General features: G+C 45.5%; 1 protein-coding gene and 1 long non-coding RNA gene across 13 annotated transcripts in view; one reads left to right on the top strand and one right to left on the bottom strand.

Annotated features, from left to right (window-relative positions):
* Positions 1-1,187: 1,187 nt before the first annotated feature.
* Positions 1,188-25,284, bottom strand: part of MAPRE3 (microtubule associated protein RP/EB family member 3) — an 80,976-nt gene continuing 56,879 nt past the window's right edge. For 10 of the 12 annotated variants that reach the window (XM_044288968.1, XM_044288972.1, XM_044288971.1 and 7 more), the window contains 6 exons: positions 20,896-21,023; positions 20,585-20,730; positions 16,330-16,531; positions 15,602-15,750; positions 6,608-6,760; positions 4,800-6,195 (listed from right to left, as the gene is read on the bottom strand). In XM_044288968.1, coding sequence (XP_044144903.1) covers positions 6,127-6,195; positions 6,608-6,760; positions 15,602-15,750; positions 16,330-16,531; positions 20,585-20,730; positions 20,896-21,023 — 847 coding nt within the window. In that variant the 3' untranslated portion in view covers positions 4,800-6,126. Of the gene's footprint in view, positions 1,279-4,799; positions 6,196-6,607; positions 6,761-15,601; positions 15,751-16,329; positions 16,532-20,584; positions 20,731-20,895; positions 21,024-25,284 lie in introns of those variants that run through there. The other 2 variants (XR_006388561.1, XR_006388562.1) reach the window with 2 other exon arrangements.
* LOC122933914 lies at positions 1,237-5,628 on the top strand. Its single transcript, XR_006388578.1, has 3 exons — positions 1,237-3,689; positions 3,999-4,241; positions 4,895-5,628. It is a non-coding gene; the product is annotated as an uncharacterized LOC122933914 (long non-coding RNA).

Genomic DNA, 25,284 nt, shown 5'->3' with positions numbered 1-25,284 from the left:
ATCAGTCTGCATAATTTCCGTCAGAAATCCGTTATTTTACACATCTTAAATAACGAATCAGTAACGGAACTGACCAAAACAGATGCAAACGAATCATAACAGATGCTCAAAAAAAAAAAAAAAGATTAAATAAAAAAAAAAAAAATTCTGTTCTTCTGACGGATCAAAAGAATGGAAAACAAAATGGTGATGTGAACGCGCACTTACGTGGATATGTTTGTCAATCGAAAGTGAACAGATGTTGAAACATGGACAGTGTCGGCGGGGAAAAAACATAAAATCTCACAAATTGAAAAAATTCAATGTGTTTTCAGTAACATAAAATCGCTGTTTGGTAGTTTGTAGGCAGCATGAGCGATTCTTCGACACTAATGCTTTTCCTGTTCCTTGCCTAAGCGTTGTCAAGGATCTTCATGGCCGCCACGCGGACACATGCAAGGTGCAAGTCAGACAACTTTCCCTTCCATATGGAGCTTTTCAGTCGTAAAGCGGTATTAAAGTTTGTACATACGACACACAGAGGGGTAAAATTAAAAAAGGAAGTCATCCTCACCCTCATCGATCACCGGACCACTGCTTTTCTGCAACTGCTTTGGTCCCAGCTTGACTAGGAGACCTCCGCTCAGCCAGTCGCCGACTGTACTGGTGACCCACCTCCACCAGTGACCGGCTGAGCGGGATCTTTCCCAGCATTTCAAGCCAGGACCAGAAAGTGGAGATCAGTGGAGACTGGAACAGCGCTGGTACGGCAGTAGCGGGTGGGGTCAGAGAATAATAGTATGTTTGGGTTTTTTAACCCACAGTGAGCCATATATAAAAATGTAATACCGCTGGACAACCCCTTTAATTTGTTGCATCCCCTGGACCTGAAACATCATAACAGGTCCACTGAACATCCGTGCGCCTCATCAGACTGACAGATTCACCTTCTGTGGCTTTCTACTAAAGCTACATCCCTTCTCCTACTGATTCCACGTCCTTCGGGCAGAAATGAAGATCTCTTTGCTTTTTCTATGGGTCCTTTGGGACCAGCGATCAGTCGATACGGGAGCAAACACTTCATGTTCAACAGTCGTTGGCACCTCTCCCCGTGTACAAGAGTATGGGGGTTGCCCTACGGTCCTTCTTCCCCATGCAGTTTCCATCAGCCTGTGCCGATCGAGTCGTTTTCTCTTCAATCGGTGCTCATTATGGCCCGGAAGTGGGCCAAATAAAAGGACCTTATCTCCTACCAACAGTTCATTGGTCCAACCAGGTCACACGAGCACTGGTAACAACCTAATAGGCAAAAAAAAAGTACGATCTGAGTAAATTAAATAAAAAATAAATAAGTAATTTCCAATCTCATTTCATCAACAGAAGAAAAAAATCTAAGGAACAACAACCTTCAGAAAATATATGAAAAAAACGGCAAAAATAGAATTTAGTCAATTAGATGTCATCATCGGTCCTCTGCCGTCAAATCATACACGATAATGGTCAGAGGACGGACAACATGACGCGATTACTGGATGTGAGCTCAGCACCAACGGCCTTTCCAAGAGATTATCGCTACGCGCATCGTCCTGCGGCTCTTCAGCCATAATCCATGTTGTCACCAAGATATGTCTGCGAGATGGAAGCCGTGCTAGGGCTTTCACAAAAACCTCACTTATGCTGAGATTTCGAAAAAGACAATAAAAAGTGCATGAAAAATCTATTAAAAGAAAAATTATACACATCTAAGCAGTATACACCGCCGGGCACCGACTGAATGTACAGCCATAAACCTGGAGTCAGAAATTAAACTAAGATGACACAAAAGGCTTCAAGTCCAGGAGAAGGACAAAGCAGAAGACAACGTGAAACTAAGAAGACAGAAGAGGACATATCTGTGGGGGGGTTCCATGGTCTCTGCAAAAGACCATGGAAAGAGGAGCCTTAAGGCCCATGTAAAATGATCGGAACCGAATATCATCGGGATCATTAGGATTTCTGTTCACATATAAGCAACGGAACAACAAGCTTTCATATAAAGATGGAAGGCTGTGAAATATATCTGTGAATGAAGAATTACATCCCGTTTATAGGAGACAATTAGTCATTTGTACCTGAACCATAATTGGGCCTTCATCCAACCCTACAGTGATCCCATATAAGAGAAACAAACATAAGTATTTTGTACCTGATTGGTGGGAAGACCATTTATGCTAAACATCTTTTTGGACTATAACTTTTCAGTTAGTCCTGTGTTCATTAAGAATACCAGGGCTTTTAAAATTAATGTTTCTAAAAGAAAATGTCCCCCTTCCTTTCGAGTCCCACAGAACTGAGCCCCCGAAAACTAAACATTGCAGCATCACTCAGTTTGGACAACCTCTCACCATGGGGAATGCATAGGACACCTGTACAGGAGGACAAATGTACAACATGGCACCCACACATGAGGACATCTTTATTCCAAGGCTGCCTTACATGAGGACACCTGTGCACTGGGAAATCATCACGTACAACTGTCTTAGTGTTTGGGTGTTCTCAGGTTGGAGTGCACTGGCATACAGGAGTTATCATGTACGAGTGTCTTGTTGTACAGGTGTACTCAAGTATAAATGTCATGTCATATAGATATTCTCATGTACAAGTGTCCTATTATATAAGTGTTATGTACGAGTGTCCTGTAATATAGGTGTTCTCATGTACGAGTGTCCTGTTATATAGGTGTTCTCATGTACGAGTGTCCTGTTATATAGGTGTTCTCATGTACGACTGTCCTGTTATATAGGTGTTCTCATGTACGAGTGTCCTGTTATATAGGTGTTCTCATGTACGAGTGTCCTGTTATATAGGTGTTCTCATGTACGAGTGTCCTGTTATATAGGTGTTCTCATGTACGAGTGTCCTGTTATATAGGTGTTCTCATGTACGAGTGTCCTGTTATATAGGTGTTCTCATGTACGAGTTTCCGGTTATATAGGTGTTCTCATGTATGAGTGTCCTGTAATATAGTTGTTATGTACGAGTGTCCTGTTATATAGGTGTTCTCATGTACGAGTGTTCTGTTATATAGGTGTTATGTACGAGTGTCCTGTTATTTAGGTGTTCTCATGTACGAGTGTCCTGTTATATAGGTGTTCTCATGAATCAGGGTCCTGGTGTAGGTGTTCTCATGTATGAGTGTTCTGTTATACAGGTGTTCTCATGTACGAGTTTCCGGTTATATAGGTGTTCTCATGTACGAGTGTCCTGTTATATAGGTGTTCTCATGTACGAGTGTTCTGTTATATAGGTGTTATGTACGAGTGTCCTGTTATATAGGTGTTCTCATGTAAGAGTGTCCTGTTATATAGGTGTTCTCATGAATCAGGGTCCTGGTGTAGGTGTTCTCATGTATGAGGATCTTGGTGTAAGTGTTCTCATGTATGAGGATCTTGGTGTAGGTGTTCTCATGTATCAGGGTCCTGGTATAGGTGTTCTCATGTATCAGGGTCCTGGTGTAGGTGTTCTCATGTACGAGTTTCCGGTTATATAGGTGTTCTCATGTATGAGTGTCCTGTAATATAGTTATGTACGAGTGTCCTGTTATATAGGTGTTCTCATGTACGAGTGTTCTTTTATATAGGTGTTATGTACGAGTGTCCTGTTATTTAGGTGTTCTCATGTACGAGTGTCCTGTTATATAGGTGTTCTCATGAATCAGGGTCCTGGTGTAGGTGTTCTCATGTATGAGTGTTCTGTTATACAGGTGTTCTCATGTACGGGTTTCCGGTTATATAGGTGTTCTCATGTACGAGTGTCCTGTTATATAGGTGTTCTCATGTACGAGTGTTCTGTTATATAGGTGTTATGTACGAGTGTCCTGTTATATAGGTGTTCTCATGTAAGAGTGTCCTGTTATATAGGTGTTCTCATGAATCAGGGTCCTGGTGTAGGTGTTCTCATGTATGAGGATCTTGGTGTAGGTGTTCTCATGTATGAGGATCTTGGTGTAGGTGTTCTCATGTATCAGGGTCCTGGTATAGGTGTTCTCATGTATCAGGGTCCTGGTGTAGGTGTTCTCATGTACGAGTTTCCGGTTATATAGGTGTTCTCATGTATGAGTGTCCTGTAATATAGTTATGTACGAGTGTCCTGTTATATAGGTGTTCTCATGTACGAGTGTTCTGTTATATAGGTGTTATGTACGAGTGTCCTGTTATTTAGGTGTTCTCATGTACGAGTGTCCTGTTATATAGGTGTTCTCATGAATCAGGGTCCTGGTGTAGGTGTTCTCATGTACGAGTGTTCTGTTATATAGGTGTTATGTACGAGTGTCCTGTAATATAGGTGTTCTCATGTATGAGTGTTCTGTTATACAGGTGTTCTCATGTACGAGTTTCCAGTTATATAGGTGCTCTCATGTATGAGTGTCCTGTAATATAGGTGTTCTCATGTACGAGTGTTCTGTTATACAGGTGTTCTCATGTACGAGTTTCCGGTTATATAGGTGTTCTCATGTACGAGTGTCCTGTTATATAGGTGTTCTCATGTACGAGTGTTCTGTTATATAGGTGTTATGTACGAGTGTCCTGTTATATAGGTGTTCTCATGTATGAGTGTCCTGTTATATAGGTGTTCTCATGAATCAGGGTCCTGGTGTAGGTGTTCTCATGTATGAGTGTTCTGTTATACAGGTGTTCTCATGTACGAGTTTCCGGTTATATAGGTGTTCTCATGTACGAGTGTTCTGTTATATAGGTGTTATGTACGAGTGTCCTGTTATTTAGGTGTTCTCATGTACGAGTGTCCTGTTATATAGGTGTTCTCATGAATCAGGGTCCTGGTGTAGGTGTTCTCATGTATGAGGATCTTGGTGTAGGTGTTCTCATGTATGAGGATCTTGGTGTCGGTGTTCTTATGTATCAGGGTCCTGGTGTAGGTGTTCTCATGTATCAGGGTCCTGGTGTAGGTGTTCTCATGTATCAGGGTCCTGGTGTAGGTGTTCTCATGTATGAGGGTCCTGGTGTAGGTGTTCTCATGTAGCAGGGTCCTGGTGTAGGTGTTCTGATGTATCAGGGTCCTGGTGTAGGTGTTCTGATGTATCAGGGTCCTGGTGTAGGTGTTCTCATGTATCAGGGTCCTGGTGTAGGTGTTCTCATGTTTTAGGGTCCTTCTCATGCACAGTTGTCTCAGTGCACAAATGGTGTCATGTACAGGTGTCCCAAACTTTGCACAGGCGGTGAGGGGAGAAGGTGAAGTACGGATTCTCAAATAGTGATTATGACTGATAACTACTAATCAAGAAGTCAATTGGAAACATACAACAGATGTCACTCATCAAGAGATCACGATGGAATCAGGCTGCAAACGTTCTCGTCCTCTGTACAGCTGACAACGTTACATTAAAAACCCATGACCCGTCTGACTGAAGGGTTATAAAAGAAAAAAGGAGTTGTCGAAGGACAATCCCTTTAAGTCGTTTCCATAGTATGTTGCCTAATAACCACTTTCCTTCCTGTATGAACGTGACCAAGTCCGGTGCCACCTACAATATTTACGGATAGAAGAATGTGGATAGTTGTAGTCTGGACATTTGTAGAATATGCAGGACATTGTTCCCAGTCGTCTTTGACTGTCGACATCTGGTCGAAGTTTTTCTCCGATAATCTCCATGACTTTCCCAAAAATTATAAAAAGAAAAAGATAATGACGGGCGGCCCTGTTTTCCATGTCAAATACACCACTCCAGAAAGAAAAGCAAAGAGGGAGTAAAAATGTAAGAGGAAGACAAATCCAGAGGTAAAAAACACGACAATAAAATATCGCAAGGGCGCCCAAGTGTCAGGCCAAAAAGGGTGGGACAGAGACGTATGGGGTCAGCTACATGTCTGTCCACAGGGGGGCTGAAAAACAATCTCCTGATAGATAAATCCATGCCGTAGAAGACATCCTCTCCCATGTCCCGGCTGCTCTGTTCACATTTCGGAGGGTGGTGGCCCGCGGGATAATTGCCCATTCTGGCTATTAATTGCAGGGATGGAAGATGGTTCACGAGTGCGTGTGTTGAGACTCCAACCTAACAAGTTCATCTTGCAAAAAAATGGCCGCGAGGAGCGATATTATTTTACAAAGCAACTGAGCGAAGGGGATCAGGAAAAGCAAGGGACGTGGTTAATATTCATCCTGGTCCTCAGCCTGAAGTTCTTCATTCTCATCCTCTTCTGGAGGAGCAAATCCTTCCTGTAATGAAACCACAACAAAGGTTTACAGAAACGGGATCGGAGCGCGTTACAATGAAATTCCACCAAACCCATGACTATCTTAAAAATGCAGCTCCACCTCTGAACATGATGTCACAGGTTGAAGGGATTGTACAACATTATGAAACATGGCAGATTTATCTAAAACAGCGCCACTCCTGATCACAGGTTGTCTGTGATATTGCAGGCAAACAGGATCCGTGGCAGTTACTATGGCTATAGCTACACCCATGGAAGTAATAAGTGTGACTGCTACATACCCTGACGAGGGGTAGATCTCATATGCTGCAGGAACTCCTAACCACACTAGCAGAATTGTGAGTGCAGCTCTGGATGTGGATGTAAACCATAAACATGTACTATCATTCACGTGTGTGGGTAGGCGAGCTTACCTCTGTGGCATACAGGATGTCGATGATTTTGGAAAGAACCCCCTGGCTCTCACTCTCGTGCTCCTGACATATCAGCTCGATGTCTCGCAGTTTACTGAAGTAAAAATCTCGTTCTTTCTCCAGTCCGTCCACAGTCAACTTCAGCTCCATTAACTAAACACCCAAGAAAGAGACAGACAGCTCCATTATCAATACACACCCGGGAGAGAGACAGACAGCTCCATTATCAATACACACCCGGGAGAGAGACAGACAGCTCCATTATCAATACACACCCGGGAGAGAGACAGACAGCTCCATTATCAATACACACCCGGGAGAGAGACAGACAGCTCCATACATACCCGGGAGAGAGACAGACAGCTCCATTATCAATACACACCCGGGAGAGAGACAGACAGCTCCATACATACCCGGGAGAGAGACAGACAGCTCCATTATCAATACACACCCGGGAGAGAGACAGACAGCTCCATTATCAATACACACCTGGGAGAGAGACAGACAGCTCCATTATCAATACACACCCGGGAGAGAGACAGACAGCTCCATACATACCCGGGAGAGAGACAGACAGCTCCATTATCAATACACACCCGGGAGAGAGACAGACAGCTCCATACATACCCGGGAGAGAGACAGACAGCTCCATTATCAATACACACCCGGGAGAGAGACAGACAGCTCCATTATCAATACACACCCGGGAGAGAGACAGACAGCTCCATTATCAATACACACCCGGGAGAGAGACAGACAGCTCCATTATCAATACACACCCGTGAGAGAGACAGACAGCTCCATTATCAATACACACCCGGGAGAGAGACAGACAGCTCCATTATCAATACACACCCGGGAGAGAGACAGACAGCTCCATTATCAATACACACCCGGGAGAGAGACAGACAGCTCCATTATCAATACACACCCGGGAGAGAGACAGACAGCTCCATTATCAATACACACCCGTGAGAGAGACAGACAGCTCCATTATCAATACACACCCGGGAGAGAGACAGACAGCTCCATTATCAATACACACCCGGGAGAGAGACAGACAGCTCCATTATCAATACACACCCGGGAGAGAGACAGACAGCTCCATTAGCTAAACACCCGGGAGAGAGACAGACAGCTCTATTATCAATACACACCCGGGAGAGAGACAGACAGCTCCATTATCAATACACACCCGGGAGAGAGACAGACAGCTCCATTATCAATACACACCCGGGAGAGAGACAGACAGCTCCATTATCAATACACACCCGGGAGAGAGACAGACAGCTCCATTATCAATACACACCCGGGAGAGAGACAGACAGCTCCATTAGCTAAACACCCGGGAGAGAGACAGACAGCTCTATTATCAATACACACCCGGGAGAGAGACAGACAGCTCCATTAGCTAAACACCCGGGAGAGAGACAGACAGCTCCATTATCAATACACACCCGGGAGAGAGACAGACAGCTCCATTATCAATACACACCCGGGAGAGAGACAGACAGCTCCATACACACCCGGGAGAGAGACAGACAGCTCCATTATCAATACACACCCGGGAGAGAGACAGACAGCTCCATTATCAATACACACCCGGGAGAGAGACAGACAGCTCCATACACACCCGGGAGAGAGACAGACAGCTCCATTATCAATACACACCCGGGAGAGAGACAGACAACTTCAGCTCCATTAAGCCCCTTTCACATGAGCAAGTTTTCCGCGCAGTTTTGATCCGTGACGTGAACCCATAGCACCCGCACTGAATCCTGACCCATTCACTTCAATAGGTTTCAGTACATAAGCGTTATTTTTTCAGGCATCAGTTCTGCGTTGCGTGAGTCGCAGCATGTTCTATATTCTGTGTTTTTCACACAGCCCTGGCCCCATAGAAGTGAATGGGGCTTCAGTGAAAAACGCATTGCATCCAGGTTAGGGCGGGTTCTCACCAGCGCTAGGAATTCCGTAATAGTGTTCCGTTATAACAGAATATAACTGAACTCTAGGACGAAATGAAAAAACGGAACCCCTTAAGAGCCATTTTGTTTTGCTCCATCCTAATACATGTCTATGGCCGCAAATCACGGTTCTGTATGGCGCTGGAGCGATAGGCAAATATGGCACCCACTCGCACGTGCCACAGCAGTCATGGCCGGCAGGTCTCTGCTGTTTAAAACAGCAGAGACCTGTGGCTCATTACCGAGACTGGCAATAATGCCGATCGCGGTAATTAAACCCTTTAGATGCCGTGATCAAGTGAGATCACAGCATCTAAGGCTACTTTCACACGTTCGGTGCGGATCCGTCTGGTATCTGCACAGACGGATCCGCACCTATAACGCAAACGCTTGCATCCATTCAGAACGGATCCGTCTGCATAACAGATTTTTCAGATCTGAGTTTTCACATCGTGAAAACTCAGATCCGACAGTTAGAATATACTAAGAACTGTGTACATAACTGCCCCCTGCTGCCTGGCAGCACCCGATCTCTTACAGGGGACTGTGATCAGCACAATTAACCCCTCAGGTGCCGCACCTGAGGGGTTAAATTGTGCATATCATAGCCCCCTGTAAGAGATCAGGTGCTGCCAGGCAACAGGGGCAGACCCCCCTCCCTCCCCAGTATTAAATTCATTGGTGGCCAGTGCGGTCGCTCCTCTTACTGGTAAGTGAAAGGTCTGTGCGGCGCATTGCTTATAGCACAGACCTGTCACCAGTAGGAGGAGCGCCCGGCCACAGACAGCGCAGGTAAGTATAATGCTTCTAAAATTGCTAAGTAACCATGGCAGCCAGAACTGCAGAAGCGTCCTGGCTGCCATGGCACATGGTAACCAATCGGAGCCCCAGCGATTAAACTGGGACTCCCAATTGGAACTCTCCGCTGCCACCAATGATGCGGGGGGTGATTTTAATTAGGGGGGGGGGGGGAGAAGGGAGGCCGCACTGGCCACCAATGAATTTAATACAGGGGAGGGAGGGGGGCCGCACTGGCCACCAATAAATTTAATACTGGGGAGGGAGGGGGGGGCGCACTGTCCACCAATGAATTTAATACTGGGGAGGGAGGGGGGACCGCACTGGCCACCAATGAATTTAATACCGGGGAGGGAGGGGAAGCCGCACTGGCCACCAAGGAATTTAATACTGGGGAGGGAGGGGAAGCCGCACTGGCCACCAAGGAATTTAATACTGGGGAGGGAGGGGGGGGGGGCGCACTGTCCACCAATGAATTTAATACTGGGGGGGGAGGGGGGGCCGCACTGGCCACCAAGGAATTTAATACCGGGGAGGGAGGGGAAGCCGCACTGGCCACCAATGAATTTAATACTGGGGAGGGCCGCACTGGCCACCAATGAATTTAATACTGGGGAGGGAGGGGGGTCTGCCCCTGCTGCCTGGCAGCACCTGATCTCTTACAGGGGGCTATGATACGCACAATTAACCCCTCAGGTGCGGCACCTGAGGGTTTAATTGTGCGGACCACAGCCCCCTGTAAGAGATCGGGTGCTACCAGGCAGCAGGGGGCAGTCATGTACACAGTTCTCAGTATATTCTAACTAGAAGCGTCCCCATCACCATGGGAACGCCTCTGTGTTAGAATATACTGTCGGATCTGAGTTTTCACGATCCGTTTGCAATTGCACCATATTGTGTCAACGTCAAACGGATCCGTCCCCATTGACTTACATTGTAATTTAGGACGGATCCGTTTGGCTCCGCACGGCCAGGCGGACACTAAAACGCTGCAAACTGCGTTCGGGTGTCCGTCTGCTGAGCGGAACGGAGGCGAAACGGAGCCATACTGATGCATTCTAAGCGGATCCGCATCCACTCAGAATGCATTAGGGCTGTACGGATCCGTTCGGGGCCGCTTGTGAGAGCCTTCAAACGGAACTTACAAGCGGAACCCCGAACACAAGTGTGAAAGTAGCCTAAAATGGTAAAAAGCCTGGAAACTTGCGCTTCCGGGCTTGTTACTGGCATCCTCTGTGGCCAGTGAGGATGCCTGTAATTGGTTTGAAAGCACTCAGCCTCACTGAAGAGGCAGAGGGTATTCAAAATGCAATTCTTATTTTGGCCACTAGGTGGCAGGCCAACATAAGAAATGAGCAATAGTTCTATTTTAAAAATCCATGATTGTTCAAAATTAAAATTTACATTTTTTATTTTATAAGCTCAAATAGGAGCTTCAAAATCATTACAAAAAAGTAAAAAATGCATAAGTTTAAATCACGCCCCTTTCCGTATAATAAACTAAATACCTAAATAACAAAAAATATAAACATCATGGGTATCACCATGACCGGAAACGCCCGTACTATTAAAATATAAAAATATTGTTTCAATACGGCGAATGGCGTAACGTAAAAAAAGGTCAAAATGCCCAATTTGACATTTTTTCATTGCTTCTCTTACCCAAAATAATGTAATAAAATGTGATAAAAAAGTCACACACTCCAACATAGTATCAATAAAAACTACAGATTGTCCCACATAAAATGAGCCCCCCCAACAGCTCCGTATATATAACTATAATAAGTTATGGGGGTCAGAATATGGTGAATGAAAAAAAACTTAAAAAAAATAAAAAACAAGTTTAAATTTATTTTTACACTAATTAGACATAAAAAAAACTATACATATGGGGTGTCGTACTGCCCCAGAGAATAAAGGACATGGGTCAGATTTGCTGCAAACAAAACGACGTGGGAACAAAACCCATAAAACGGTGGAGGAATTGCGTTTTTATTTTTCCAATTCCACCCCATTTGGAATTTTTTTTTACCCTACCCACTACATTGCATTCCATAATTAATGGTGGAAACGGAACGTACAAATTGTTCCGCAAAAAAAAAAGCCCTCATACAGCGATGTGACCGGAACTATAAAAAAGTTATGGCTAAAGAAAGATGGGAAGAAAAATTAGAACACAAAAACGGGCTAAAGGCTTCCGTTTTGCATTCTGTCCTAGAATTCCGTTATATATTCTGTTATAAGTGAAATCTATTACAGAATTCCTAGCGCTGGTGAGAACCCGCCCTCACCTGGATGCAATGGATTTTTCACTGATGGTTGCTAGGAGATGTAAATCTTCAGTTTTCACTATTAAAAAGTGTGCACACAGTGATGTCACAATACAGGGACAATGCAAACAGTGATGTCACAGAGAGGGAATAATGAACACAGTGATGTCACAGCACAGGGATAATAAGCACAGTGATGTCACAGTACAGGGATAATAACAGCACAGGGATAATACACACAGTGATGTCACAGTACAGGGATAATAAGCACAGTGATGTCACAGTACAGGGATAATACACACAGTGATGTCACAGTACAGGGATAATAAGCACAGTGATGTCACAGTACAGGGATAATAAGCACAGTGATGTCACAGTACAGGGAAAACTCACATTGTGATGTCACAGTACAGGGATAATAACCACAGTGATGTCACAGTACAGAGATAATAACCACAGTGATGTCACAGTACAGGGAAAACTCACATTGTGATGTCACAGTACAGGGATAATAACCACAGTGATGTCACAGTACAGGGATAATAACCACAGTGATGTCACAGTACAGGGATAATAACCACAGTGATGTCACAGTACAGGGATAATAAGCACAGTGATGTCACAGTACAGGGATAATAAACACAGTGATGTCACAGTACAGGGATAATATACACAGTGATGTCACAGTACAGGGATAATATACACAGTGATGTCACAGTACAGGGATAATATACACAGTGATGTCACAGTACAGGATAATAAACACAGTGATGTCACAGTACAGAGATAATAAACACAGTGATGTCACAGTACAGAGATAATAAACACAGTGATGTCACAGTACAGGGATAATAAACACAGTGATGTCACAGTACAGGGATAATACACACAGTGATGTCACAGTACAGGGATAATATACACAGTGATGTCACAGTACAGGGATAATATACACAGTGATGTCACAGTACAGGGAACACTCACATTGTGATGTCACAGTACAGGGATAATATACACAGTGATGTCACAGTACAGGGATAATACACACAGTGATGTCACAGTACAGGGATAATAACCACAGTGATGTCACAGTACAGGGATAATAAGCACAGTGATGTCACAGTACAGGGAAAACTCACATTGTGATGTCACAGTACAGGGATAATAACCACAGTGATGTCACAGTACAGAGATAATAACCACAGTGATGTCACAGTACAGGGAAAACTCACATTGTGATGTCACAGTACAGGGATAATAACCACAGTGATGTCACAGTACAGGGATAATAACCACAGTGATGTCACAGTACAGGGATAATAACCACAGTGATGTCACAGTACAGGGATAATAAGCACAGTGATGTCACAGTACAGGGATAATAAACACAGTGATGTCACAGTACAGGGATAATATACACAGTGATGTCACAGTACAGGGATAATATACACAGTGATGTCACAGTACAGGGATAATATACACAGTGATGTCACAGTACAGGATAATAAACACAGTGATGTCACAGTACAGAGATAATAAACACAGTGATGTCACAGTACAGAGATAATAAACACAGTGATGTCACAGTACAGGGATAATAAACACAGTGATGTCACAGTACAGGGATAATACACACAGTGATGTCACAGTACAGGGATAATATACACAGGGATGTCACAGTACAGGGATAATAACACAGTGATGTCACAGTACAGGGATAATAACACAGTGATGTCACAGTACAGGGATAATAAACACAGTGATGTCACAGTACAGGGATAATAAACACAGTGATGTCACAGTACAGAGATAATAAGCACAGTGATGTCACAGTACAGGGATAATACACACAGTGATGTCACAGTACAGAGATAATACACACAGTGATGTCACAGTACAGGATAATAAACACAGTGATGTCACAGTACAGGGATAATAGACACAGTGATGTCACAGTACAGGGATAATAAACACAGTGATGTCACAGTACAGGGATAATAAACACAGTGATGTCACAGTACAGGGATAATAAACACAGTGATGTCACAGTACAGGGATAATAAACACAGTGATGTCACAGTACAGGATAATAAACACAGTGATGTCACAGTACAGGGATAATAAACACAGTGATGTCACAGTACAGGGATAATATACACAGTGATGTCACAGTACAGGGATAATAACACAGTGATGTCACAGTACAGGGATAATAACACAGTGATGTCACAGTACAGGGATAATAATCACATGTGATGTCACAGTACAGGGATAATATACACAGTGATGTCACAGTACAGGGATAATAAGCACCAGTGATGTCACAGTACAGGGATAATAAACACAGTGATGTCACAGTACAGGGATAATAAACACAGTGATGTCACAGTACAGAGGATATAAGCACAGTGATGTCACAGTACAGGGATAATACACACAGTGATGTCACAGTACAGAGATAATAACACAGTGATGTCACAGTACAGGGATAATAAACACAGTGATGTCACAGTACAGGGATAATAACACAGTGATGTCACAGTACAGGGATAATAAACACAGTGATGTCACAGTACAGGGATAATAAACACAGTGATGTCACAGTACAGGGATAATAAACACAGTGATGTCACAGTACAGGGATAATAAACACAGTGATGTCACAGTACAGGGATAATAACCACAGTGATGTCACAGTACAGGGATAATAAACACAGTGATGTCACAGTACAGGGATAATATACACAGTGATGTCACAGCACAGGGATAATACACACAGTGATGTCACAGTACAGGGATAATAAACACAGCGATGTCACAGTACAGGGATAATAAACACAGTGATGTCACAGTACAGAGATAATACACACAGTGATGTCACAGCACAGGGATAATACACACAGTGATGTCACAGTACAGGGATAATATACACAGTGATGTCACAGTACAGGGATAATAAACACAGTGATGTCACAGTACAGAGATAATAAGCACAGTGATGTCACAGTACAGGGATAATACACACAGTGATGTCACAGTACAGGGATAATAAACACAGTGATGTCACAGTACAGGGATAATATACACAGTGATGTCACAGTACAGAGATAATAAGCACAGTGATGTCACAGTACAGGGATAATACACACAGTGATGTCACAGTACAGGGATAATAAACACAGCGATGTCACAGTACAGGGATAATAAACACAGTGATGTCACAGTACAGAGATAATACACACAGTGATGTCACAGCACAGGGATAATACACACAGTGATGTCACAGTACAGGGATAATATACACAGTGATGTCACAGTACAGGGATAATATACACAGTGATGTCACAGTACAGGGAACACTCACATTGTGATGTCACAGTACAGGGATAATGCAGACCATGATCTCAGAGTACATAAATAACACAAAATACACAAATAATGTCACTGTACACAGATCAGTAACCCTGCATAGCAAGGAGGAAATGATAATGCACACAGCCGGGAAAACCATAGGGCCCCACAGATTGGGTCCACATTCAATATTCCATAGATATCACTAACTGTATCTTTAGACGTCCTAGCTGAAATGGGGCCCCCTAGCTCTTTGGCCCCCTAGCACCTGCCACCCTGGAGCTTACAGTCTAACCAGGTAGAAATTCCTGCAACCATTTCTGTACATGAAGCAATTCTTATTGGAATGAAAGTCACGAGAGAGGAAAATAAGTGGTGACTGGACTCTGAAGACCAGAAGACACAGGAGCATATTCTACTGCAGTGCTCACAGGTCATAGCAGAGGAGACCATGTACCACAGAAACACATGTTGTCCCTAAGGTTGAAGGTTTCTTTTAGATGATCAAGGACACCCAACCACTGACTGTCCTACTATCAGATAATGGATGGAGAGGTCATCAACCAACACTATGACAACGGTCACGTAGGTATCGGGTTCTCTCCTCTTACCTGCTGGTTCAGCTCCATTATTTGTGAGTCCAGCTCGCTGCCACCATTCCTGGTGATGGGTGGGTTTTTCCTGACCGGATGAGCCATGCTTTGTAATCGTGCTGGAGGCTGCATGGTCTTGGGACCTGTGGGAGATGTTCTTTGTGGGACTGTCAGTAATGGGGAGAAGAGATGAATATTAGGTATCAACCACAAGGTGCAAATATCAGGTCTGCTCTGCAAATCTCCAGCACTGCAGACCTCACCATCAGGCTCTATCTCCAGCACTGCAGACCTCACCATCAGGCTCTATCTCCTGCACTGCAGACCTCACCATCAGGCTCTATCTCCAGCACTGCAGACCTCACTATCAGGCTCTATCTCCTGCACTGCAGACCTCACTATCAGGCTCTATCTCCTGCACTGCAGACCTCACTAACAGCCTCTATCTCCTGCACTGCAGACCTCACTAACAGCCTCTATCTCCTGCACTGCAGACCTCACCATCAGGCTCTATCTCCAGCACTGCAGACCTCACTATCAGGCTGTATCTCCAGCACTGCAGACCTCACTATCAGGCTCTATCTCCTGGACTGAAGACCTCACTATCAGGCTCTATCTCCTGCACTGAAGACCTCACTATCAGGCTCTATCTCCTGCACTGAAGACCTCACTATCAGGCTCTATCTCCTGCACTGAAGACCTCACTATCAGCCTCTATCTCCAGTTTAGGTGAGGTTCCACTATACCTGATGTCACAATGGGCTTCTTGGGTTTGTTGAAGACCTGGTCTCCAGGGTTCGGTGCGGGTGCAATGTCCTGCCCTTGTCTTGCCAGAATAGGGTCATAATCCCTCCCATCGTAATTGGCATCAAAAAATTTCTTGAACCACTGGATAAACTCAAAATTATCTTGGAATTTCCCCTTCACCAATCTTTCTACGGGAATTATCTGAAAGACAGACTCGACGCAGTCAAGATAAGAAACTGGTGAGAACCAGAGAACTCATATAGGAATATACATTCTACATTGAGGAGAAGTGTGCTACATATTGTCTGCAGGACCGGGGTCACATATATAATAACACATATACGCTCTATAGGGAGGATATAGACATGTGACCCCGGTCCTGCAGTCTGTATACTGATACAGGACACTTCTCCTCAATATCCTCCCTATAGAGCATATATGTGTTATTATATATGTGACCCCGATCCTATAGGGAGGATACTGAGGAGAAGTGTCCTGCATATCGTCTGCAGGACCGGGGTCACATATATAACACATATACGCTCTATATGGAGGAAACTGAGGAGAAGTGTCCTGTATAATAACACATATACGCTCCGCTCTATAGGGTGGATACTGAGGAGAAGTGCCCCGTATACCGTCTGCAGGACCAGGGTCACATGTATAATAACACATATACGCTCTATAGGGAGGATACTGAGGAGAAGTGTCCTGTATACAGTCAGTAGGACCGGGGTCACATATACGCTCTATAGGGAGGATACTAAGGAGAAGTGTCCTGTATACAGTTTGTAGGACCGGGGTCACATATATAATAACACATATACTCTATAGGGTGGATACTAAGGAGAAGTGTCCTGTATACAGTCTGTAGGACCGGGGTCACATATATAATAACACATATACTCTATAGGGAGGATACTGAGGAGAAGTGTCCTGTATACAGTCAGTAGGACCGGGGTCACATATACGCTCTATAGGAAGGATACTAAGGAGAAGTGTCCTGTATACAGTCGGTAGGACCAGGGTCACATATATAATAACACATATACGCACTATAGGGTGGATACTAAGGAGAAGTGTCCTGTATACAGTCTGTAGGACCGGGGTCACATATATAATAACACATATACTCTATAGGGAGGATACTAAGGAGAAGTGTCCTGTATACAGTCGGTAGGACAAGGGTCACATATATAATAACACATATACGCTCTATAGGGAGGATACTAAGGAGAAGTGTCCTGTATACAGTCGGTAGGACCGGGGTCACATATATAATAACACATATACTCTATAGGGTGGATACTAAGGAGAAGTGTCCTGTATACAGTCTGTAGGACAAGGGTCACATATATAATAACACATATACTCTATAGGGAGGATACTAAGGAGAAGTGTCCTGTATACAGTCGGTAGGGCTGGGGTCACATATATAATAACACATATACTCTATAGGGAGGATACTAAGGAGAAGTGTCCTGTATACAGTCGGTAGGGCCGGGGTCACATATATAATAACACATATACGCTCTATAGGGAGGATACTAAGGAGAAGTGTCCTGTATACTGTCTGCAGGACCGGGGTCACATATATAATAACACATATACGCTCTATAGGGAGGATACTAAGGAGAAGTGTCCTGTATACAGTCAGTAGGGCCGGGGTCACATATATAATAACACATATACTCTATAGGGAGGATACTAAGGAGAAGTGTCTTGTATACAGTCTGTAGGACCGGGGTCACATGTATAATAACACATATACACTCTATAGGGAGGATACTGAGAAGTGTCCTGTATACAGTCTGTAGGACCAGGGTCACATATATAATAACACATATACTCTATAGGGAGGATACTAAGGAGAAGTGTCTTGTATACAGTCGGTAGGACCGGGGTCACATATATAATAACACATATACGCTCTATAGGGAGGATACTGAGAAGTGTCCTGTATACAGTCTGTAGGACCAGGGTCACATATATAATAACACATATACGCTCTATAGGGAGGATACTGAGAAGTGTCCTGTATACTGTCTGCAGGACCGGGGTCACATATATAATAACACATATACGCTCTATAGGGAGGATACTGAGAAGTGTCCTGTATACTGTCTGCAGGACCGGGGTCACATATATAATAACACATATACGCTCTATAGGGAGGATACTGAGGGAAAGTGTCCTGTATACAGTCGGTAGGACCGGGGTCACATATATAATAACACATATACTCTATAGGGAGGATACTAAGGAGAAGTGTCCTGTATACAGTCGGTAGGGCTGGGGTCACATATATAATAACACATATACGCTCTGTAGGGAGGATACTGAGGAGAAGTGTCCTGTATACTGTCTGCAGGACCGGGGTCACATGTATAATAACACATATACGCTCTGTAGGGAGGATACTAAGGAGAAGTGTCCTGTATACTGTCTGCAGAACCAGGGTCACATGTATAATAACACATATACGCTCTGTAGGGAGGATACTAAGGAGAAGTGTCCTGTATACTGTCTGCAGAACCAGGGTCACATGTATAATAACACATATACGCTCTGTAGGGAGGATACTAAGGAGAAGTGTCCTGTATACTGTCTGCAGAACCAGGGTCACATGTATAATAACACATATACGCTCTGTAGGGAGGATACTGAGGAGAAGTGTCCTGTATACTGTCTGCAGAACCAGGGTCACATGTATAATAACACATATACTCTATAGGGAGGATACTGAGAAGTGTCCTGTATACAGTCTGTAGGACCAGGGTCACATATATAATAACACATATACTCTATAGGGAGGATACTAAGGAGAAGTGTCTTGTATACAGTCGGTAGGACCGGGGTCACATATATAATAACACATATACGCTCTATAGGGAGGATACTAAGGAGAAGTGTCCTGTATACTGTCTGCAGGACCGGGGTCACATATACGCTCTATAGGGAGGATACTAAGGAGAAGTGTCCTGTATACTGTCTGCAGGACCGGGGTCACATATATAATAACACATATACGCTCTATAGGGAGGATACTAAGGAGAAGTGTCCTGTATACAGTCGGTAGGGCCGGGGTCACATATATAATAACACATATACTCTATAGGGAGGATACTGAGAAGTGTCCTGTATACAGTCTGTAGGACCAGGGTCACATATATAATAACACATATACTCTATAGGGAGGATACTAAGGAGAAGTGTCTTGTATACAGTCGGTAGGACCGGGGTCACATATATAATAACACATATACGCTCTGTAGGGAGGATACTGAGGAGAAGTGTCCTGTATACAGTCTGTAGGACCAGGGTCACATATATAATAACACATATACGCTCTATAGGGAGGATACTGAGAAGTGTCCTGTATACTGTCTGCAGGACCGGGGTCACATATATAATAACACATATACGCTCTATAGGGAGGATACTGAGGGAAAGTGTCCTGTATACAGTCGGTAGGACCGGGGTCACATATATAATAACACATATACTCTATAGGGAGGATACTAAGGAGAAGTGTCTTGTATACAGTCGGTAGGGCTGGGGTCACATATATAATAACACATATACGCTCTGTAGGGAGGATACTGAGGAGAAGTGTCCTGTATACTGTCTGCAGGACCGGGGTCACATGTATAATAACACATATACGCTCTGTAGGGAGGATACTGAGGAGAAGTGTCCTGTATACTGTCTGCAGGACCGGGGTCACATGTATAATAACACATATACGCTCTGTAGGGAGGATACTAAGGAGAAGTGTCCTGTATACTGTCTGCAGAACCAGGGTCACATGTATAATAACACATATACGCTCTGTAGGGAGGATACTGAGGGGAAGTGTCCTGTATACTGTCTGCAGGACCGGGGTCACATGTATAATAACACATATACGCTCTGTAGGGAGGATACTGAGGGGAAGTGTCCTGTATACTGTCTGCAGGACCGGGGTCACATGTATAATAACACATATACGCTCTGTAGGGAGGATACTGAGGAGAAGTGTCCTGTATACTGTCTGCAGAACCAGGGTCACATGTATAATAACACATATACGCTCTGTAGGGAGGATACTGAGGAGAAGTGTCCTGTATACTGTCTGCAGAACCAGGGTCACATGTATAATAACACATATACGCTCTGTAGGGAGGATACTGAGGAGAAGTGTCCTGTATACTGTCTGCAGGACCGGGGTCACATGTATAATAACACATATACGCTCTGTAGGGGGACACGTACCTTGTCCACGCCCATCTTCTTAAAGGCGGCCTGTAAGACCTTGAAGTTGTGGATGAATTCGTGCTCCAGCTTCGCCTGGAATTTCACTCTTTTCAGTAAGATGCATCCGGGGAAAAGCATGTCCATGAACTGACAGTAGGCTGCTCCTGAGGAGACAGGAGGGGACGTCAGACGGGGGACAGCGCACCTCTGGGGCCGGACAAACCTCCATGGCTGACAGCAGGGAACAATAGGACTGCACCAGCGGGAGGCGCTCTATACACAGCTGTGTGTGCCCCCATACCGGCCAGCCGCTCCCCCGCCCTCCTCACCTGAGCACAGCTGTTCTATCTTGGTGTAGTGGAGCTGTATGGAGTCATTGACCCAGGAGAGCATATCATGGCGACTCAGGTTTTCACTGGTCACAGACGTGGAGTACACATTGACCGCCATCCCCCAGCTGCAAGACAAAAATCATCATGACGTATGGTCCGGTATAATGTACGAGTGTAAGATCTCAGCTTGCAGTCAGTGAATGGGAACATCCTGGCCTAGTCCTGCTCATACAGCCGGCGGGTTTGTTACAATGTATCAGTTTGGACAATCGTCTGTAAGCTCAGCAATATCCTAGATAGCTCTCTGGTTCTGGCCTCCACCCCTGTGGCCCCTACCTACTGATACACTGGTACAAACCCTCAGCTGTGAGAAGTATATTTAGCATCTCAATACAAACCAGAATGTATCCATTTACTGACTGCAAGCAGAGATCTCAAATGGAAATCTGCAGAACTATACATTGAGCTTTAAAAGCTGGGAAGACCCCTTCATGTAGACCCCATAGTATAGACCCCTTCATATAGACCCCATAGTATAGACCCCATAGTATAGACCCCTTCCTATAGATCCCGTACTATATACCCCTTTCTATAGATCTATGGGATCTCCTCCTATAGACCCCTTCCTATAGATCCCGTACTATATACCCCTTTCTATAGATCTATGGGATCTCCTCCTATAGACCCCTTCCTATAGATCCCGTACTATATACCCCTTTCTATAGATCTATGGGATCTCCTCCTATAGACCCCTTCCTATAGATCCCGTACTATATACCCCTTTCTATAGATCTATGGGATCTCCTCCTATAGACCCCTTCCTATAGATCCCGTACTATATACCCCTTTCTATAGATCTATGGGATCTCCTCCTATAGACCCCGTCCTATAGATTGTGGCGATAGAGGGATCCAGATAGGAACATTGTGGTTAGGAGTAGGCACCCCCTCCCTTTACATTGCTGTAGGGGGTCATCACCTCGTCCTTGTCCTTCCATGGCCGGAGATTGTAGCAATACAGACCAGTAAGATGGAAGAACCTCACAGAGACCCCCCATCATAAACCGTGAAGATATCAGACACCAGCGTTAGACAGACCAGACCTGTTAGAGGGGTCAGGAGAAGGCTCGTGTCCTCACCAGCCGAGATCACACAAGAAACCCCTATCTGGCATTATACATCAAAGAAATACGTGGTCTAATCCATATCTGAGCCACGTGCTTCCTCCTGAGAGCTCAGGCCATGGGTATGCTTCCATGGTATCAAAAGCAAATAGATCCCAGCTCAGTAACAGGGAGCAATTAGAGACCGCCGTCCATCCTGCCATTACCTCCACCATGTCTGGTACGCACGTGTGGGTGGAGGTAATCTGAAATTGCTAGGGTGAATACCCGAAAAGATATTCCAATACAAAGAGTTTGAGGCAGACCTGGTTCCCAGCAAGTGGTCGCAAAAAATCTCCGAAAAGGTCATCACGTACTCGCCGGCCTCCTCTGACATCACAGGTGGGGGGGAATCACCCATTTCTTTAGGGATCACTAGCTGATGTACTGACCCGTATTTCTGCTTCCCCAGGCAACCGTCTTAACCGTCATATAACGTTTTATCGTGCTAAAATGCGGGCCGCAATGCACGAATACCATCCGCAGGGCAGCCGCAGCGGATCGCGGACCCATTCACTTTAATGGGTCCGCAATCAGGACGTTCCACAAAAAAATAGGACATGTTCTATCTTTTTGCGGAATGGAAGTACGGGACGAAACCCCACGGAAGCACTCCGTAGTTCTTCTGCAGGGTTCCGTTCCATGCTTCCGTTCCACACCATTCCGCATCTCTGGATTTGAGGACCCATTCAAGTGAATGGGTCCGCATTCGTGATGCGGAATGCCCACGGAACGGCACCCGTGTGTTGCGGTCCACAATACGGCAACGGGGCGCACGCGTTCGTGCAGGAGGCCTTACCCTGTGAATGCTAGCGGTTGTAGAGTGTACTTAGGGGTTATTTAATGCAAGGTGTCTCGTCAGCCTGATAGGACGAGCGGTGGCAGCTAAGATGGATTAGTGTCAGATGACGGAGGGGGGTCCAGTGTGACCCTGCAGGCTCCCCTCCTGACATACATCCTCTCCTATAGACCCCTCCTATAGGCCCTCTTCTACAGACCCCCTCCTATAGACCATCTCTTACAGACCCCCTCCTGTAGACCATCTCCTACAGACCCCCTCCTATAGGCCCTCTTCTACAGACCCCCTCCTATAGACCCTCTTCTACAGACCCCCTCCTATAGACCCTCTTCTACAGACCCCCTCCTATAGACCCTCTTCTACAGACCCCCTCCTATAGACCCTCTTCTACAGACCCCCTCCTATAGACCATCTCTAACAGACCCCCTCCTGTAGACCATCTCCTACAGACCCCCTACTATAGACCATCTCCTACAGACCCCCTCCTATAGGCCCTCTTCTACAGACCCCCTCCTATAGACCCTCTTCTACAGACCCCCTCCTATAGACCCTCTTCTACAGACCCCCTCCTATAGACCCTCTTCTACAGACCCCCTCCTACAGATCCCCGCCTATAGCCCCCACCTATGGACCCCCTCCTGTAGACCATCTCCTACAGACCATCTCCTACAGACCCCCTCCTATAGGCCCTCTTCTACAGACCCCTTCCTATAGACCCTCTTCTACAGACCCCCTCCTATAGACCCTCTTCTACAGACCCCCTCCTATAGACCCTCTTCTACAGACCCCCTCCTATAGACCCTCTTCTACAGACCCCCTCCTATAGACCATCTCCTACAGACCCCCTCCTGTAGACCATCTCCTACAGACCCCTACTATAGACCATCTCCTACAGACTCCCTCCTATAGACCATCTCCTACAGACCCCCTCCTATAGACCATCTCTTACAGACCCCTTCCTACAGATCCCCGCCTATAGCCCCCACCTATGGACCATCTCCTACAGACCCCCTCCTGTAGACCATCTCCTACAGACCCCTCCTGTAGACCATCTCCTACAGACCCCTCCTGTAGACCATCTCTTACAGACTCCCTCCTATAGACCATCTCCTACAGACCCCCTCCTATAGACCATCTCCTACAGACCCCCTCCTATAGACCAACTCCTACAGACCCCCTCTTGTAGACCATCTCCTACAGACCCCTCCTGTAGACCATCTCCTACAGACCCCTCCTGTAGACCATCTCTTACAGACTCCCTCCTATAGACCATCTCCTACAGACCCCCTCCTATAGACCATCTCCTACAGACCCCTCCTGTAGACCATCTCCTACAGACCCCTCCTGTAGACCATCTCCTACAGACTCCCTCCTATAGACCATCTCCTACAGACCCCCTCCTGTAGACCATCTCCTACAGACCCCCTCCTGTAGACCATCTCTTACAGACCCCTTCCTACAGATCCCCGCCTATAGCCCCCACCTATGGACCATCTCCTACAGACCCCTCCTGTAGACCATCTCCTACAGACCCCTTCCTACAGCTCCCCTCCTATAGGCCCCACCTATGGACCCCCTCCTGTAGACCATCTCCTACAGACCCCCTCCTATAATCTATAGATCCCCTCATACAGCGGTCTCACTGATGATGGTCACAGAGTGTGCAGCCCCTCCATCTGTGTCCTCTTACAATCCCCTGCACTAGCACTGTTCATCCTGATGCATGAAGAGAACCCTAGAACTGCAGTAAAGACTGACATTCAGACATAGCACTAAATAACACAGCACTATTATATTCTCATGCACAGTCCGTGGAAAGCTGGCTGACAACCAATACCGCCAACGTGATGACAAGCAGGAGCGTCTGTCACCAGCAGAACCTCAAATTTGAAGGCACAATCCAAAACCAAGCTTGGTGTCATGAATGGGACAGGCCTTCTGGGCAGCAATGGGGCCATCAGGGTTACAAATGTGGCAGCAGTGCCCGGGCCCTAATGCCTGGAGGGTCCTGGGTGCCCACATGCGGGTGGCAGCAGATGATAGAGAAGTGCTAAAACTAGATGGCGCCATCTTACTGTTCTTCATTACTGCCTATGGCTCCTGTGCAGGTCAGGGGTGGCAGTCTCTACATACCCCCCCCCCCCAGGGCTGGCAGTGCCATCATCATCCCAGTGCCCGCAGAATGGGCATTGTGTGCCGTTATGTAACGTGTGCAGCGCTGCGGTATTGGGGTCACCAGGAGCTCAGACTGAGCGCCAGCAGAGAAAATGAAATTGTGAGTGGGATTAGTGGAGGACAGATGTGTAGCCTGCGGGCACCAGCCATTAACCTGTACTGTGCCAGGAAGAACTGCGGGCACCAGCCATTAACCTGTACTGTGCCAGGAAGAACTGCTGCACCGGCCATTAACCTGTACTGTGCCAGG

Source organism: Bufo gargarizans, chromosome 4 (assembly GCF_014858855.1).
Source record: "Bufo gargarizans isolate SCDJY-AF-19 chromosome 4, ASM1485885v1, whole genome shotgun sequence".
NCBI lineage: Eukaryota > Metazoa > Chordata > Amphibia > Anura > Bufonidae > Bufo > Bufo gargarizans.
Note: the sequence above shows the minus strand (reverse complement) of the source record. Positions and strands in the feature narration are given on the sequence as shown.